Genomic DNA, 18,421 nt, shown 5'->3' with positions numbered 1-18,421 from the left:
TGATTTGGCTAAGTGAGAGGCTCTGGACTCAGGTCTAAGGGGTAAGGTTTCTCCTTGTGGAGAGTGACATGCCAGCTCTGGCTTGTCAAGGTAAGGAGGCTTATTCGCCGTGCAATGCTCCTCTGGGAAAATAATATGCAAATTGCCTATTCAGAGAAAAAGAGGACTTGAACTCTATAGCGCCACCTGTTGGTAGTAGAGATCCTACAAGTCACAATCAACCCTTTAACGAGTCTTGCAATACGACTTAGGATAAAAGCCAAATCAGAATCTCAATTTGCAGACACAGTGTTTCGAGCTATTGGCTCTCGTCAGTGCAAAGTATGAGAACTGATTTGGCTAGGTGAGAGGTGGATTGAGGTCTAAGGGGTAAGGTTTCTCCTTGTGGAGAGCGACATGTCAGCTCGCCACATGTCACTCTCCACAAGGAGAAATTTATTGGTTAATTTAAATTTTTGTGGAAATACAAAAACTGAAAAGTGGGGCGTGCAATATTATTCGTCTCCTTTACTTTCAGTGCAGCAAACTCACTCCAGAAGTTCATTGTGGATCTCTGAATGATCCCATGTTGTCCTAAATGACTACTGATGATAAATATAATCCACCTGTGTGTAATCAAGTCTCCATATAAATGCACCTGCTCTGAGATAGTCTTAGGGTTCTGCTTGAAGCACAGAGAGCATCATGAAGACTAAGGAACACAACAGGCAGGTCCGTGATACTGTTGGGAAGAAATTTAAAGCCGGATTAGGATACAAAATGATTTCCAAACCTTAAAACATCCCAAGGAGCACTGTGCAATCGATCAAATTGAAATGGAAGGAGTATCATACCACTGCAAATCTACCAAGAGCCGGCCGTCCCTCTAAACTTTCATCTCAAACACGGAGAAGACTTATCAGAGATGCAGCCAAGAGGCCCATGATCATTCTCGATGAACTGCAGAGATCTACAGCTGAGGTGGGACAGTCTGTCCACAGGACAACAATCAGTCGTACACTGCACAAATCTGGCCTTTATGGAAGAGTGGCAAGAATAAAGCCATTTCTCAAGGATATCCATAAAAATGTAGTTTAAAGTTTGCAACAAACCACCTGGGAGACACACCAAAGAAGGTGCTCTGGTCAAATGAAACCAAAATCAAACTTTTTGGCAACAATGCCAAATGATATGTTTGGCTTAAAGGCAACACAGCTCATCATCCTGAACACACCATCCCCACTGTCAAACATGGTGGTGGCAGCATCATGGTTTGGACCTGCTTTTCTTCAGCAGGGACAGGGAAGATGGTTAAAATAGATGGGAAGATGGATGGAGCCAAATACAGGACCATTCTTGAAGGAAACCTGTTGGAGTATGCAAAAGACCTGAGATTGGGACATAAAGCAAAATCTACAATGGAATGGCTCACAAATAAATGTATCCAGGTTTTAGAATGGCCAAGTCAAAGTCCAGACCTGAATTCAATCAAGAATCTGTGGATAGAGCTGAAAACTGCTGTTCACAAACGATCTCCATCAAACCTCACTGAGCTCGAGCTGTTTGCCAAGGAAGAATGGGCAAGAATTTCAGTCTCTCGATGTACAAAACTGATAGAGACATACCCCAAGCGACTTGCAGCTATAATCGCAGCAAAAGGTGGTGCAACAAAGTATTAAGTTAAAGAGGACGCATAATATTGCACGCCCCACTTTTCAGTTTTTGTATTTCCACAAAAATTTAAAATAACCAATAAATTTCATTCAACTTCACAATTGTGTCCCTCTTGTTGATTCTTCACCAAAAATTTACATTTGGTATCTTTATGCTTGAAGCATGATATGTGGGAAAAGGTTGAAGAGTTCCAGGGGGCCGAATACTTTTGCAAGGATCTCTCTCTCTATATATATAGTGCACATGCACAGATGTTTATACCTCGTGGTGATGTATATATGCCTATACTTAAACAGTATATATATTTATATATATACTAGCTGAAGAGCCCGGCGCTGCCCGGCCATAGTAACTAACTACAGTTTGTTATAACAAATTATAATGATTTTATCTATATATATAAAGCTGAGTGTATAGTCCCGCCCACTCCGCATAGCCACACTCACTATAATATCCCACATCATCCTGTCAGCCAGAGCTACCGGACTACTACCCCTAATATCCCACATCATCCCATCAGCCAGAGCCACCGGACTACTCTCCCTAATATCCCACATCATCCCGTCAGCCAGAGCCACCGGACTACTACCCCTAATATCCCACATCATCCCATGGGCCTGGGGTCAGAACCAGAGCGCTGAGTGAACGGTCCTAACTTCCATACCGGAGATCCCTTTAAGAGGGAATATGTGCCTATGGGATGGAGGATGTGTGATGGGTATATGGGCACGGGAGGGGGGATTCATTTCTGTCATGTGCTCTCTGCTCCTTTCTGGGGGGCAGACAATGGCTGGGAGTTTATGTTCCCAGGGATGCTAGATTTCTCCCACCCGGTCAGTGTCCGCAGAGGTGTCATGGAGTGGGAAAACTGTTGCTCATAGCAACCAATTACAGCTCAGCTTATTTTAAACAGGTCTGGTGAAATGAAAGATGCTTCGTGATTGGTTGGTGACACACACACACACACATACATTCAGTTATATATATATATAGATATATATATATAGGGAACATGTGTATATAGCTGTCTGTACCTTGTGGTGATGTATATATGACGGTACATAACCAGTATATATATATATATATATATATATATATATATATATACTGCTCGAAAAAATAAAGGGAACACTATTCCATTTGCAACAGGCTGTTTGTGTTCCCTTTATTTTTTGAGCAGTATATATAGTGCACATGTGTATATAGCTGTCTGCACCGTGTGGTGATGTATATATGACTATATATAACCAGTATATATATATAGTGCACATGTGTATATAGCTGTCTGCACCGTGTGGTGATGTATATATGACTATATATAACCAGTATATATATATAGTGCACATGTGTATATAGCTGTCTGCACCGTGTGGTGATGTATATATGACTATATATAACCAGTATATATATATAGTGCACATGTGTATATAGCTGTCTGCACCGTGTGGTGATGTATATATGACTATATATAACTATTGTGTATATATATATATATAGTGCACATGTGTATACAGATGTCTGCACCTTGTGGTGATGTATATATGACTATATATAACTATTGTGTATATATATAATATATATATATATATATAGGGCACGTGTGTACAGATGTCTGTACCTTGTGGTGATGTTCTGCACACTCGTCTGTGATTGGCGGAGGAGAGGTGGGCGGAGTTACTGTGGAGCCTCATTCATTGACAGGAGCGGGCTCTGGCCCCGCCCACCAGAATCTTTCACCAATCACAGGCTGGAGCCGAGGTGGCCAATAGACAGCACAGCTGGGCCTTGAAGTGACAGTGTCCCGGGACTGGTGGACGCGCTGCCGCCGCTCCGCCGCCTCTGCTCACCTGCCCGGCTGCTCTGCACCTGCTGCCGCCTCTGCTCCTCCTCTGCCGCCCGGGACTTGTCTGTTGCTTGAGCTCCAGGAATTTGCTCTTCTCTGCGGTCCGGTCCCGGAGGATCCATGGAGAAGTCCAAGAACTTCCGGATAGACGCGCTGCTGGCCTTAGACCCACCTAAGCCGCAGACATCCCCGCTGTCCCTGGTCACGTCCCTGTCCACCTCCTCCCTGTCCAGCAGTCCTCCGTCTGAGCACCCGGACCTGAGGACGGAGAGCCCGTCACCCCCCCGGACGTGCGGACTACTGCCCAAGCCTGGCTTCCTGAGCAGCCACCAGCACCCGGGCACCATGATGGGCATCCACCCCGCGGGGGGCCTCCCGCCCCAGGCGCTGTACGGGCACCAGGTGTACGGCTACTCTGCCGCGGCGGCTCTGGCGGTGGGACAGCACCCGGCACTGCCCTACCCCTACTCCAGCCACCTGCAGGGCGCCCACCATGCCCACCACACCATGGACCCCATCAAGATCAGCGCCGGCACTTTTCAGCTGGACCAGTGGCTAAGAGCCTCCACTGCTGGCATGATGCTGCCCAAGATGGCAGACTTCAACTGTGAGTACTTACCAGGTACTATAAAGCCTGCCAAGGCCAGTGATGGGGTCTGCTATGGCATGGATGGCACAGAAGGGGTTACCACACACCGGGCTCCAGGCAAAGCCCAGGGGGCAGGAGGGATTCATGATAGATAGATAGATAGATAGATAGATAGATAGATAGATAGATAGATATGAAATAATAATAGATAAATAATGAAAGATGGATATAGAAATTTAGAGAGATAGGACAGATACATATAATAGATAGAGCGCTAGATAGTGACCATTGCCATCTAACAGAATGTACATCGATATATACCTATGTAGGAAAAGATCCTTATATACTGATATTTACTTTGTATTATTTGTATTGCTACTTACTAATCAGGTTTGTTGTTTTCTTTATCAATTAATTGTTTTTGTTATTTGGTATTTTCTGTCCTGTTATATGTTTCATATCCTGAGACGGACAATGTATATATATAAATGTTATCCACACCCCTATATATAAAATTACGCATGTATATATAGTAAATTCAATTCATATATATCGTGTATATAAATGTACAGATTGATTTAGAGATCTATGTGTGTATACAAGGAAAACTAAACCGCGAGAAGCTGAAACAACGCGAATCCTGGGCACATGTGCCGCCTGTCTGTGGCCGCGGTTCTGTGCCCGGTACCTGCCGTCTCCGGGGACGAGATTCCTCCGTGGGAGAATAATATTTCCGCACGGCCTCTTCTGTCACCAATGGATAAAGGCTCCGGAGCACCTCCAGTTATTACCACCATGACTGCAGTGTCATATACTTCTATTATACAGGCGAAGGCACCGATGATAGATAGAGAGATAACAGGCACATATTCACAGATAAAATAGATATATTGGTGATAGATTCACAGATAAATAGACATAGAAATATTTTTTTTTCGTTTGCATGCATAATAAATCTGGCTTATGCCTCTATTGTAGGTGATTCCCCCCATCACTTGTTAGTTCTGTTCTTTCTAATCCGAATATATATTGGCACACATGGGGGCTGCGGCCTTATTACACTAACTAAGGAAGCAAGTAATACATTAATCATCCTCCTCGGAGATCATTGCCATTCTAAACTGTGTTTTCTTCTGTAGTTGTATGTATTGTATAAATAGATAGATATGATAATAGCAACCAAGATAATAAGTGTCATACACAGAATGTCACATTTGTTACAAGTTCATAAGACGTAGAGTGATCATTGACCTCAACCTTTCTTTCTTTCTCTCTTTTTTCTCTCTTTCTTTTTTCTCACTTTTTCTTTCTCTTTCTTTCTTTCTTTCTTTCTTTCTTTCTTTCTTTCTCGCTTTCTTTCTTTCTCTCTTTTTTCCCTTCTTTCTTTCTTTCTTTCTTTCTCTCTTTTTTCCTTCTTTCTTTCTTGCTTTCTTTCTCTCTCTTTCTCTCTTTTTTCCCTTCCTTCTTTCTTTCTTGCTTTCTTTCTCTTTTTTCCTTCTTTCTTTCTTGCTTTCTTTCTCTCTTTTTTCCCTTCTTTCTTTCTTTCTCTCTTTTTTTCCCTTCTTTCTTTCTTTCTTGCTTTCTCTCTCTCTCTTTCTCTCTTTTTTCCCTTCTTTCTTTCTCTTTTTTCCCTTCTTTCTTTCTTACTTTCTTTCTCTCTCTCTTTCTCTCTCTTTTTCCCTTCTTTCTTTCTTTCTCTCTTTTTTCCCCTTCTTTCTTTCTTTCTTTCTTTCTTTCTCTCTTTTTTCCCTTCTTTCTTTCTTTTTTGTTCTTTCTTTCTTTCTCTCTCTTTTTTCCCTTCTTTCTTTCTTTCTTTCTTTCTCTCTTTCGCTCTTTTTTTCTTTCTTTCTCTCTTTTTTCCCTTCTTTCTTTCTCTATTTTTTCCTTTCTTTCTTTCTTTCTTTCTCTATTTTTTCCTTTCTTTCTTTCTTTCTTTCTCTCTTTTTTCCTTTCTTTCTTTCTTTCTTTCTTTTTTCCTTTCTTTCTTTCTTTCTTTCTTTCTTTCTTTCTTTCTTTCTTTCTTTCTCTCTTTCTGTGATTTTGGCATAAGACTGTGTTGCCACGATTCCCACCCTTCCTCCATGTGGTGAGTCCTGTGGATCTCTTGTGATGTCATTGGGGATGCCTTGGTTATTTGCACTGGTGGGTAAACAGATCGCTGCAGGCCGCCATAGTGTGGCTGACGCTCCAAGGCTCCCAAGGAAAAGAAGCGCTGATCTATCAGATAGCAGGAATTACACCCTGGAACAAGGCGCAATGCCACTTATCGGGCTGATAACAAATCACTGCTCCATTTCATCCTTCCCTTTCATGTTCTGTAATGGCCCTGAGACAGATTCCAGCCATCATCATCATCATCTTCCTGTGATATAGATTCCTTTGTGATCTCTACTCCTTAAATTAAAGCGCAGCTCTATGGGAATATTATTTCCTATTAAGGTGACACCAGGTGTCTTATGGCTGCGGACATGCCACAGGATTCTAATAGATCTCATAGATTATACAATGGAGGCGACATTGCCGCGAAGAGCTGTGGTCTGAGAAGGGGCACAAATTATTGGGAGAGACAAAGGGAATGCCAAAGTGAGAGAGGCGAGAATTCACAGAGAAAGAGACAAGGGGAGAATATATATATATATATATATATATATATATATATATATATATATACATACAAAGAGCCAGAGTGGAGGGAGAAACAGACAGTGTGATCTAAAGAGTGGAAGGAGGGAAGAAACAAATGAGAAAAGATAGAAAATAAAAATAGAGAGGAAACTAGAGAAAGTGGGAATAATCAACACTAAGACTTCAGCTAAAAAAAAATAGTGATGGACCGAGAATACAGATTATACGATTATAACAATAATAATAATAATAATAATAATAACAATAAAATGTTAATACAAGTGATGAAAACCCCCATATAAAGTAGAGAGAGAACATGAAAAAGAAAGAGACACTATACTATAGAAAGATAAATAAGAGAAAAATAAAGTGTTCTGGAAAGTATTATAATGAATATATATATATTAATTGCTAATATTAAATAATAATAATAATTAATAATGCACATGTTTATAAACAGATTGCACAGGGTTTCTTTAGGGAGGTACAATACAAAAAAGACATGTAGACAGACATTCAGATAGGATACATAATTTTGACCATTAGAATAAGAACAACATATAATATAAGAGCCAGAAGGAGAGAAAGCAGCGAGAATGGGAATCATAATAGTAATGCTAGAAAAAGATAAAGAAGAGACCCAGGAGCCCACGAGTGAGAATACAGAAGATATATGGAAGGAAATATAATAATGTAATATATAAAGAGAGGGAATGAGAGGAGAGCATAGGGGCAGAATGTCGAGGAGACTAGACACATGAGCACTGATTACTCGATTTGCTCCAGGTAATTATTCTGATGGTTCTATTATTCTGTGGGGTTGATGGATACAGGGGCTTTTATTTCGCTTTCATCTCTGTATGACATAATAATTGCTAGTAGTATGATCTGGAATCTGATTGCGTTGATGTAATAAATACACATATTAGGGTTCCTCTTGTGGATATTGCTATTGGCAGTTCCTGTGCTGATACAGAGGTATATTCTGCTTTCTTCCCTGTTTGCAGCCCAGGCTCAGTCCAGTCTGCTGGGGAAATGCCGGAGACCCCGGACAGCGTTCACCAGTCAGCAGCTGCTGGAGCTGGAGCATCAGTTCAAGCTGAACAAATATCTCTCCAGACCCAAACGGTTCGAGGTGGCCACATCCCTGATGCTCACAGAGACCCAGGTACAGCTGCCTGTGCCCCCAGTGTCACTTGTGCCCCTTCTGCTTCTCGTCATATATCCTGAGCTCTAGCTGTATACATAGGACAAGCTGGGGACATTCAGCTCCTATGTGCTAGAATAATGCTGCCTCGCTGCACTTTGCATAAACTGAGTTTATTGAGAGATCATCTATTAACCTATTATTCATAAATTGCATCTATCTATCTATCTCTCTATCTATCTATCTATCCCATATCTATCTATCTATCTATCTATCTATCTATCTATCTATCTATCTATCTATCTATCCCATATCTATCTATCTATCTATCTATCCCATATATATCTATCCATCTCCTATTATCTATCTATCTCTCTCTCTCATATCTATCTATCTATATCTATCTATCCATCCATCCATCTCCTATCTATCTATTCAATATCTATGTATCTATCTATCTATCCATTATTTGTCATCTATCTTTCATTTGTTATCTATCTATTCAATATCTATGTATCTATTCCTTATCTATCTATCTATTCAATATCTATGTATCTATCCCATATCTATCTATCTATCTCTCTCATATCTATCTATCTATCTATCTATCCATCCATCTCCTATCTATCTATCTATTCAATATCTATGTATCTATCTATCTATCCATTATTTGTCATCTATCTTTCATTTGTTATCTATCTATCTATCTATCTATTTATTCAATATCTATGTATCTATTCCTTATCTATCTATCTATCTATCTATCTATCTATCTATCTATCTATCTATCTATCTATCTATCTATCTATCACAGTCCAGTTACAGTAAATAATGTTTCCTTATTGCCATGGATGTCACTGATTGCTACAAAGTTGTTCTGTGGTTTTGCATGTAATACTTGGACCTCTGTTATCTCTCTTGGCACACACCACTCATGATTAGTAGTACCAGAGTTTTGCCAAACCCTTAAAGGTATTTGATAAAAGTAATTTGATACATTATAACTGACACATTATTATTACAGTTTATTATTAATATTGTCAGTTAACATTTATTATTATTAGTATTACTGTTCATGATTTATTATTAGCTGAATATCCGCTCCTCCTTCTGACTACATTGCATTGAACTGTGGTGTAATTGCTGCACGATGGGACCGGCTTCTATGATCTCATGGCCCTTGTGCTGCAGAGTGTGAGCTCTTGTGGTGAACGTACAGTAATTGCTCTTTGCATATTTAGTATTTGATTGCTTGGACTAATAGCTGCAATATGGAGGATTAAAATATAACCTGCCCAGGACATGGTATATTTGCTACTTAGATGAATAGCAGTCCTATTATAATTATTGTTGTATATTAAATATGAGGGCGTGATAATTATGATGTCGGTTACAATGTTTAAGATAGATGGAGGTAAAATATATAGATAGATAGATAGATAGATAGATAGATAGATAGATACTGTAGATATGGGATAGATAGATGGATGGATAGATAGATATAGAAAAAAAGGAAACAGCACAGTACTTAGCTTCGGGTGCACGGCCCCTGGCAGAAAGTCCTATTTTCAGCCACAATTTCAATATTCATTCCAAAAAAAAGGCAGCACTCCATAGTAACTTTTTTTCAAAGTGGTAGGTGAGTTTTATTCAGCCCACATATCAAGGTAACGTTTCGGCTCAACTGAGCCTTGCTTGAGAAAGGCTCTGTTGAGCCGAAACGTTACCTTGATATGTGGGCTGAATAAAACTCACCTACCACTTTGAAAAAAAGTTACTATGGAGTGCTGCCTTTTTTTTGGAATGAATAGATAGATAGATAGATAGATAGATAGATAGATAGATAGATATGAGATAGATGATAGATAGATAGATATGAGATAGATGATAGATAGATAGATATGGGATAGATGGATAGATAGATAGATAAATAGATAGATAGATAGATAGATAGATAACTATATGTAGTAATTAAAATAATCTTGACAACAGTAAAAGAATATCAATTATCAATATAGCATTATCCATAGATCATCCACACATATGTGCAAATAATGGTCCTATAATGTCACATAGAGAAGGTTATGAGAACAGTGCCCCCTATAGCTTGGGTTTTTAATAAATAATTATAATTGTGACATTGTTACAGTCCTGCGCCAATGTCAGCGTGTGACTGACTCTCCTGTAGTATTGTCTCATTATCTAATCTGAGCTTCCAGTTTATATTAGGGGGAGATCTATGCAATATATGACTATTATATGGGTTGTATCAGCACCTTTGGTGAGGACAGAAGCTGCCAGGGCAGATTAGGAGATCTAGATTATATATACAGAATATAGGAGAAAGCAGCTGAACCTGGTGTTTCATCCTCTAGTCCAGAACCTTATGGTGAAGTGAATGGATGATGGGTGAATTCAAGGATAAATGAAATCGATCAGCTTAGAGACCAAATCAGTAATTACTAGTCAGGATAAAAGCCTTTTACATGTAGCAACAAACCAATACGATGTGTTTGTTTACCAGCAATAGTAACATTCTTTACACAAAAAGAACACTGTTGTTTGACAGGACATACTTAATGATTATTGCCACGGTGAGGGGGTAACAGTAAATCTGTAATATGATTATGATTATATGATTACTGCACTGTAAAAAATAAACACTTGTCAATGTTCCGGAAAAAAATGCACCATGCAAATTCAGGGTTTGTAGATAGTTTGTGAAATTGCATTGTGGATGCAGTGAGGGAGTTTTTTTTTTTTGGTAAAGCAGCCAAAATGTAACACTGAAACTTCTAGAATATATTTGATAAGGACATATGCACGCAGATCATTGTGTGCTGTAAGGGGGGAAATGACCATAAATAAAAATGTGTGGCCCATAGAAAAAAAAACATGTGTTTAGTTATATTAGCAACGATACTTTACTGAAATGCTTCCAACTCTTGACCTCTGCCTGTAAAGAAAAGCATTAACAGCTATGTTACCTCTGTAATATGTGACTATTATTTATACATCGGTGTAGCTAAGAGGGGGTGGAAAGGCAGGGGTCTTAATAGCTGGGTGCCAAAGGGCAAAAAAAACAGTTTTGCTTTGACCAGGGTATTTAGAAACTGGACAGTTGCCTGAACTTTTGTTCCATCTAAAGGCAAATGCTACAAAATGCCATGTATGGCATAAGTGTTTGTTAGATGCGGGTCTCGCCTTCTGAGCTAGCAATTCAAGAACACTGTGAACGATGACGTAGCCGCATATGTGGATATCTATTTCATTTTTGAAACTCCCATAGAAGTGAATGGAGGGTGATGCACAGGAGGTGAAAGGAGAGGCAGGGGTCAGGAACACACATGTATCAGATATTTATGGCTTTTTATGAATTGGCCATAAAAATAAACTACTGCTTTGGTCACCCAGATAGCTTGTCCTACTCCAGACACAGGCAGGAGATGGATCCTGTGCACGAACAATATATGGGCCCTTTGCAGTCCAATAGCTCTTAATAATGCACAATTCCATCTGCTTTGGGGGTAAGTGGGCCCCCTTATCTCTTCATAAAAATATTATTATGCTATATAACATTATAATAGAAGAGCTGACACTATTTCTTATACAGTTTTTCTCTATTTCTAATAGCTAGACGTATTACTAAATTCTATTTTTTCTCCTCCAATGTTTAATATTCACAATCTTTTATTTTCTAGGAAACATCTCAGTTTTGGTTACAATGGCTTCAGTATATTGCTTGTTATAATATTTCCTGGGATATTGGCTTCCAAATATCTGCCTTATTGTAGGATTTATTCATTTTAATATCACAGGTATCATCCCAGGGGAAATATCCTCATAGTTTATTACCCCAAACTAAAATATCATGTATGTAATGGTGTAGGGTAGGACACACCATTCAGTACAGAAGGACACAAACCAAAGCTCTGAAGGTTGAGTCACTGTAGTCACGGCGGCCATTGCCAAATGCTTTCCCGGCCTCACACCCGATAATGTTACTCTCCTGTATTCAACCTTGAATTGTTTTGACCTAAAATATGATCAACATTGGAAAAGAACATTTCAGGTTCTGCCTACAAATGGTCGTGGTGTGAAAATAATATGCCTGAGGTCAAGAATGTAGTCATGCATTTTGGAGGAGATTTATTGGTTTTGTTTGCTAGACTTGCAACTAAGGCTTGCTGGAAGAAGGTGTGACAGTGGCTAGTTACTTTTCGGTAGTCCTTGTGCCAGAAAATTCCACCAAAGGTCCAGTTCAGACGAGAGTATTTTTCACGTATGCAAATCAAAATGGTCAAAGTGTCATTAGTGTCTTGGATCCGAGTATGGTCAACATTTCATCCATTCTTTTCATGTATGGATATAAAGACATTTCCAAGCTTCTCCTATCCTTTGCAATGTTAATCACGGAGTAAAGACACATGCCGTCCATATACTGTCTGTTATTTTCACGGACCCATATACTTATATTGGTACTTTTCATCCATCCACTCAATGGTCCAAAAGTGGATGTTCTCCAGCACCAAAGGGAAGTAGTAAAATCTTAGCATTTAATCATATAGGATTAAAAACATTGGGAGAATGTGCACATATAATAATAATAGCAATAATAATAAAAAAATAAATCTATATATTTTTTTAATCATATATGGTTAAAGGCTAACGTCTAACTAATTTCCTTTGGTGCTGGAGAATATCTCCTTTTGGACCATTGAGCTATTGACCTGGAAGCCAGACCAGTACGTGCTCCGTGCACCACACCAGACCACAGACTGTCCACCCTGAAAGTCTTCTGGGATACTTCAACACTTTTTCTATTTTGGTATTCTTCTTCCATGATTCCGGTAAAAATTGGACATGTCTTCATGAGTTTTGCACAGACACGTGGTTCGCTAAAAAACACAGACATGTGCATAGCCCCTAAGACTAAAATGGGTACCTGTTCTATAAACGACACAGATAGAACATTATAGAAAATTAGAAGATGAAAGCAGCACCAAAGCAAGTTCCAAAAACAAGATTTTTTTTTCCATCCCGATGTCAAGAAAATGTAATGTTTCTTGAATGCCGATTTCACTTACTACTCTTTCTACCACTGGTTGTAGAATCACCGTTTAATGTTTATTCCCATTCTTCTATTTTTTTATGTTAAGTTTGTCAAGCTGTGGTTGGCCTGATAAACCATTTTAAAGTAAAAAAAATGCAGACATTTGTGAATTATACGGTATTTCCAGCAAAGTGCAATTATTTTATGATCTGCACTTTATGTTCCATGCTTCTCTAAGGCTCCATTTTTCCTGATGACTAAACATTTCTTATTTTTCCAACAGGTAAAGATCTGGTTCCAGAACAGGCGTATGAAATGGAAGAGAAGCAAGAAGGCCAAGGAACAGGCCGTCCAAGATGCAGAAAAACAGAGAGGAAGCAAGGGAAGCTGTGAGGAGAAATGTTCAGAGGACAATCAGGAAGACAAGTCCTCCAACTACCACCTACATCCAAGAGGGGAGCCACTCAAAGCAGGCAGTCGCCTACCCAGAGACTATACAGACAGTGAAGAAGAGGAGGAGGACCGGGAAGATGAGGAGGATGAGGATCATAGAGATGACAAGCACTTCTACCATCATTCATCCGACTGTACATCTGAAGAGGAGGAGAATAGTCATCAGCAGAACAGTCAGCTGCACTGAGACTGTATTCCTATGCAAAATTTCTGGAGAACACCTTTAAGTGTTATCAGGGACCCAGAAGGCTTATATGGCCACAGTGTTATAAATGGGAGCCATCCTCTCCTTCATCAGAGTTACTAGGATTATCAAAGACAAGGAGATATATTGATAAGAAAATGTAATTTTATCCATAATGAGACTTGCTCCTCTCCCTCTGGTCAAGTTCATCCATTGTCTTACCTTACCGATGATGCTCAGTGTGCTCTTCGGTGAATGTGAGGGACAATATTGTTCCATTTCCATTCTTGGTAGGGATTTTACAGGCCCCCCATACACATTAGACTAATGTCGGCTAGACCCACCCATATTGATGGATTCAGCTGACAGTCTAATGTGCATGGGGGGCCCTAGTCAGATAATTGTCGGTGGAGATACGGATCCGCCATGTCCAATTTCGGGCTACTGATCCTTTTTTTCTCTAGGAATAAGCCGCTGCCAAAGATGTCTGACAGCAGCTCTCTCATAAAGAAAAGTCTCCTGTGTATGGGAAAGACGGCCAAGATATCTGCCGGCCGAACAATCAGACAATCCATCGTTTGCTCAACAGTTATCTTAAGTGTATGGAGAGCTTACAGGAGTTGTCCCTCAAATAAAGTACACTTTAATCAATAGATTTTGGAATAAAAATAATTTCCACAATTGGATGTGTTAAAAAAATGTTCCTGCGCTGAATTATCTTATAAATGTGCCCCTGCTGTGTACTGTGTAATGGACGTGTCTGACCGTACAGGAACATGGTCTGATCATACCACAGCTCCTGGGCAGGGGAGGACGGAAAAGAGGATACAGACAGTACAGCATGGGATCACAGCTGCTCTTTTCTGGAAGTAAAAACATTTCATGGCCTGTCTAGAAGCTTGTTTTACCTCACAGAAAGAATCAGCTGCGATCACATACTCTCCTATCTGTATACTCTTTTGCTTCCTCCCCTGCCCAGGAGCTGTGTTATGATCAGACAATGTTCCTGCATGATCAGTCACAGACATTACACAGTACACAGCAGGGGCACATTTATAAGATTATCCCAGCACAGGAACATTTGTTTTAAATGCATCCAATTGTGAAAATTATTGTTATTCCAAGGTCTATTGATTAAAATGTTGGTTTGAAAACCCCTTTAAGTATGAATAGACTGAGGAGAGAGGTGATAATGGGACATGGATTCTCTATGTCATGACCACTTGTGTTTATTCTATGTATATGTTTACTTTCTGAATGGTAAACCTGCTGGAGATACTGGGACTATATACTGTATTTTTGTATATTGTATTTATAAAAGAAAAGATACCTCTACTTATGCATGCTAAATTATTATTTAGCTTTCTCCATCGTAATGATGGTGTGTAAAATAAATTTGTTTTATACGAGAATTATTTCCTAGACTTGTCTTTATATTGTCTGTCTATCTATCTATCTATCTATCTATCTATCTATCTATCTATCTATCTATCTATCTATCTATCTATCTATCTATCTATCTTATCTATCTATCATTTGATTCTATTCTATCTAGGTGGCTCAGTGGTCAGCACTGCAGCCTTGCAGCACTGGGGTCCTGGGTTCAAATCCCACCAAGGACAACATCTGCCAGGAGTTTGTATGTTCTCCCCATGTCTGCGTGGGTTTCCGCCCACACCCCAAAGATATACTGATAGGGAATGTGGAATTAATGGTGCTATATGAGTAAGATACAAAAATAAATCTATATTTCTGTTTTGTCCACCAGTCTTGAGGAACAGTACAATGTTTTTTTTCAGCTGTCGTGCACCAACGTGAGAAGTGTTCTTCAATCGTGAGCAGGAGTTTGTTTCTGTCATAATTTAAGCTTCCCTAACTTTCTAAAAAGTTGGCAAAGCTGGTGTAAAAATGCCAAAAGATTTTTGCCAAATCTTCCTTCCCTTGTTAAAGTGAATCTGTCAGCATGTTTGCTATGTAATCTGAGGGTAGCATGATGTCAACTCTGAGAGCCTGATTCTTCTGATGTGTCACTTACTTGGCTTTGTGTTGCCGTTTCAATAAAAACAGTGTCTTATGAGCAGGATATTATCTATCACTACAGGACTTGTGGTCTCGTGCCTCCTAGTCATGTGCTCTGTGCAGTTCCTCCACCATCACTAATTACTAGCTTCATGTCAATGTACAGAGGACATAGAAAACTGCCAATCAGAGCTGTGGGCGGGGTTATACACAGCTCAGTGTTTGAGCACTGCTAGATCTGTAGCAAAGAAAACTGCTTGTATCAAAATGACAGCACTCAGACCAGCAAGTGACACATTGCTGGAATCAGATTCTCTGCTCCTACGTCAGCTGCTCTCAGATTACATATATATAAAAAAAACTTTCACTATTGTAGTTCACCAGATATATTTATTTTTTTACTTTTGATTGTGTGTATGACAAAGACACGTCCTCTCTCCACATTGTAGAAAAAATGACAGGGGGCTAAAAGAAAATAATAGGAGGAAAAAAAAGGAAAAGTTTATTTTTATTGGGTTCCCTATGATTTGTAGCATGATCAGATGTCAAATTGGAGTTATTTTGTCCTAGAAACAATGTTACTAAGAAATAATATATTAGTAATACAGTGCCATAGAAAGGCTCTAAGCAATAGACTAGAGTTGGAACCAAGAATAGTCTCTTGTGCCGTGGACAAAGCATGGATGACCACAGTCAGTAGATGTAATTACAAAAATTAAATGCTCGGCCTCAGAACAAACATATGTCTGCTTTATAACAGACATACACACAGTGGGGAAAATAAGTATTTCCCACCTACAAAGAATGGAGAGGTCTCTAATATTTATAGTAGGTATACTTCACTTGTGTTAGACAGAATCTAAAAATAAAAAAAATAAAATAAAAAAACAGAAAATCACATGTATGATTTTTACGTAATTAAATTGCATTTATTGCAAGAAATAAGTATTTTATCACCTACCAACCAGCAAGAATTCTTGCTCACACACCTGTTAGTTTTTCTTTAAGCAGCCTCCTACTCTGCACTCATTACCTGTATTAATTGCACCTATTTGACCTCGTTACCTGTATGAAAGACACCTGTCCACACACTCAATTACCTTCTAACCTCCCCACCATGGCCAAGACCAAAGAGCTGTCTAAGGACACCAGGGACAAAATTGTAGACCTGCACAAGGCTGGGATCAGCTACAGGACAATAGGCAAGCAGCTTGGTGAGAAGGCAACAACTGTTGGCACATTTATTAGAAAATGCAAGAAACACAAGATGAGTCTCAATCTTCCTCAGTCTGGGGCTGCATGCAAGATCTTGCCTCATGGGGTAAGGATGATTTTGAGAAATGTCAGGAATCAGCCCAGAACTACACAAGAGAACCTGGTCAATGACCTGAAGAGAGCTGGGGCCACAGTCTCAAACATTACCATTAGTAACTTGCAAGATTTTGGCAAACAACCTCCTTCCTTTAGTAAGAACATTGAAGGTGGGTTGTGCCTGGGTATTTCAGCATAACAATGACTCAAAAAACACAGCCAGGGCAACTACGTAGTGGCTCCGTAAGAAGTATTTCAACGTCCAAGTGTGCCCTACCCAGTCTCCAGACCTAAACCCAATAGAAAATCTTTGGAGGGAGCTGAAACTCAATGTTACCCAGCGTCAGCACCGAAACCTGAAAGATCTGGAGAAGATCTGTGTGGAGGAGTGGGCCAAAATCCCTGCTGCAGTGTGTGCAAACTTGGTCAAGAAATGTAGGAAACGTCTGAACTCTGTAAATGCAAACAAAAGGTTTCTGTACGAAATATTAAGTTCTGTTTTTGTATCAAACACTTATTTCATGCAATATAATGCAAATTGATTATGTAAAAATCCTACAATGTGATTTTCTGGATTTTGTTTTTAAGATTCGGCCTTTCACAGTTGAAGTGTACCTACGATGTGTCAAATAGTGGGGTGCGATCACAGAACCATCGAAAGTTATGCTGCAAATAGAATTCAGCAATTTGTCGGGAGTCTGCTGGATTGGTGCAAACTGAAATGTGTAAAAAAATCCAATTTTTTCCTTAAATTCTCACCGAATTTGATTAATTCCGAATTGATTCACCCATGTAGCCGTGAATTGTCTAACCGCAGCTTATTTGCTCCTACCATAAAAGCTGAGCATGTGTGGTGTATGGGGGAGAGGAGGATCGCTGTAGGCAGAACGTGCTTTGGCCTGACCGCTATTGAAGTTGTATGGACACCTTTACCCTGTCGCATTGTTGGGATGGTCATTGTGTCCATTCAGGACACTACACAAACAGGAACTGTTTTAGAGAAATCCAAGTGTCTCCTCATCATCATTATCACAATGTAACTAATAGTCTGTATACAATTGACAAAAGATCTGATCCCAATAAAAGACAATTTGCAGCCTTCATCCACTCTTGTTAACACATGTGATAGATTCCCAAGCCATATGGGGTCAAAGGGCATTTAAACTTCGACAAGGGGGTCATTGTAGGCAAGCACGTCTCACTGTCCATCCAGTCTAAACGCACTCAGTTTATTACCTTGACACACAGCTGTGACTACCACACATGTCTGTGTCTTCTGGTTACTCATTGTCCAACTTCTACTTTACCCTAATGCTATGGTCCTTGCAGAGGTGTTAGTCCCTGATAGATGTCAACATCAGTTAGCACGTTGCTTAAAATGAATGACGTAAAAACCATAAAAATGCGACATGCCAATTAGAAAAGCTTTCGGGGATAATATAAATAAGGGTACAATGTGGGGGTTTTAAAGCAGTGGTCCAGGAAGCCCACCATAGGTTGCACTATATTCATTTTACCATCAAAATTCCCTCTTTTCACAACTT

General features: G+C 39.6%; 1 protein-coding gene across 1 annotated transcript; it reads left to right on the top strand.

Annotated features, from left to right (window-relative positions):
- Window positions 1-3,463: 3,463 nt before the first annotated feature.
- On the top strand, window positions 3,464-14,247 carry MNX1 (motor neuron and pancreas homeobox 1). The gene is made up of 3 exons (XM_073582284.1): window positions 3,464-4,103; window positions 7,718-7,878; window positions 13,194-14,247. The coding sequence occupies exons 1-3, from the start codon at window positions 3,617-3,619 to the stop codon at window positions 13,548-13,550; spliced, it is 1,005 nt and encodes a 334-aa protein (XP_073438385.1). The 5' UTR covers window positions 3,464-3,616; the 3' UTR covers window positions 13,551-14,247.
- The last annotated feature ends 4,174 nt before the right edge of the window (window positions 14,248-18,421 follow it).

This window comes from Dendrobates tinctorius, unplaced genomic scaffold, assembly GCF_039654945.1.
Source record: "Dendrobates tinctorius isolate UK_male_01 unplaced genomic scaffold, ASM3965494v1 ptg000070l, whole genome shotgun sequence".
Lineage (NCBI taxonomy): Eukaryota > Metazoa > Chordata > Amphibia > Anura > Dendrobatidae > Dendrobates > Dendrobates tinctorius.
Note: the sequence above shows the minus strand (reverse complement) of the source record. Positions and strands in the feature narration are given on the sequence as shown.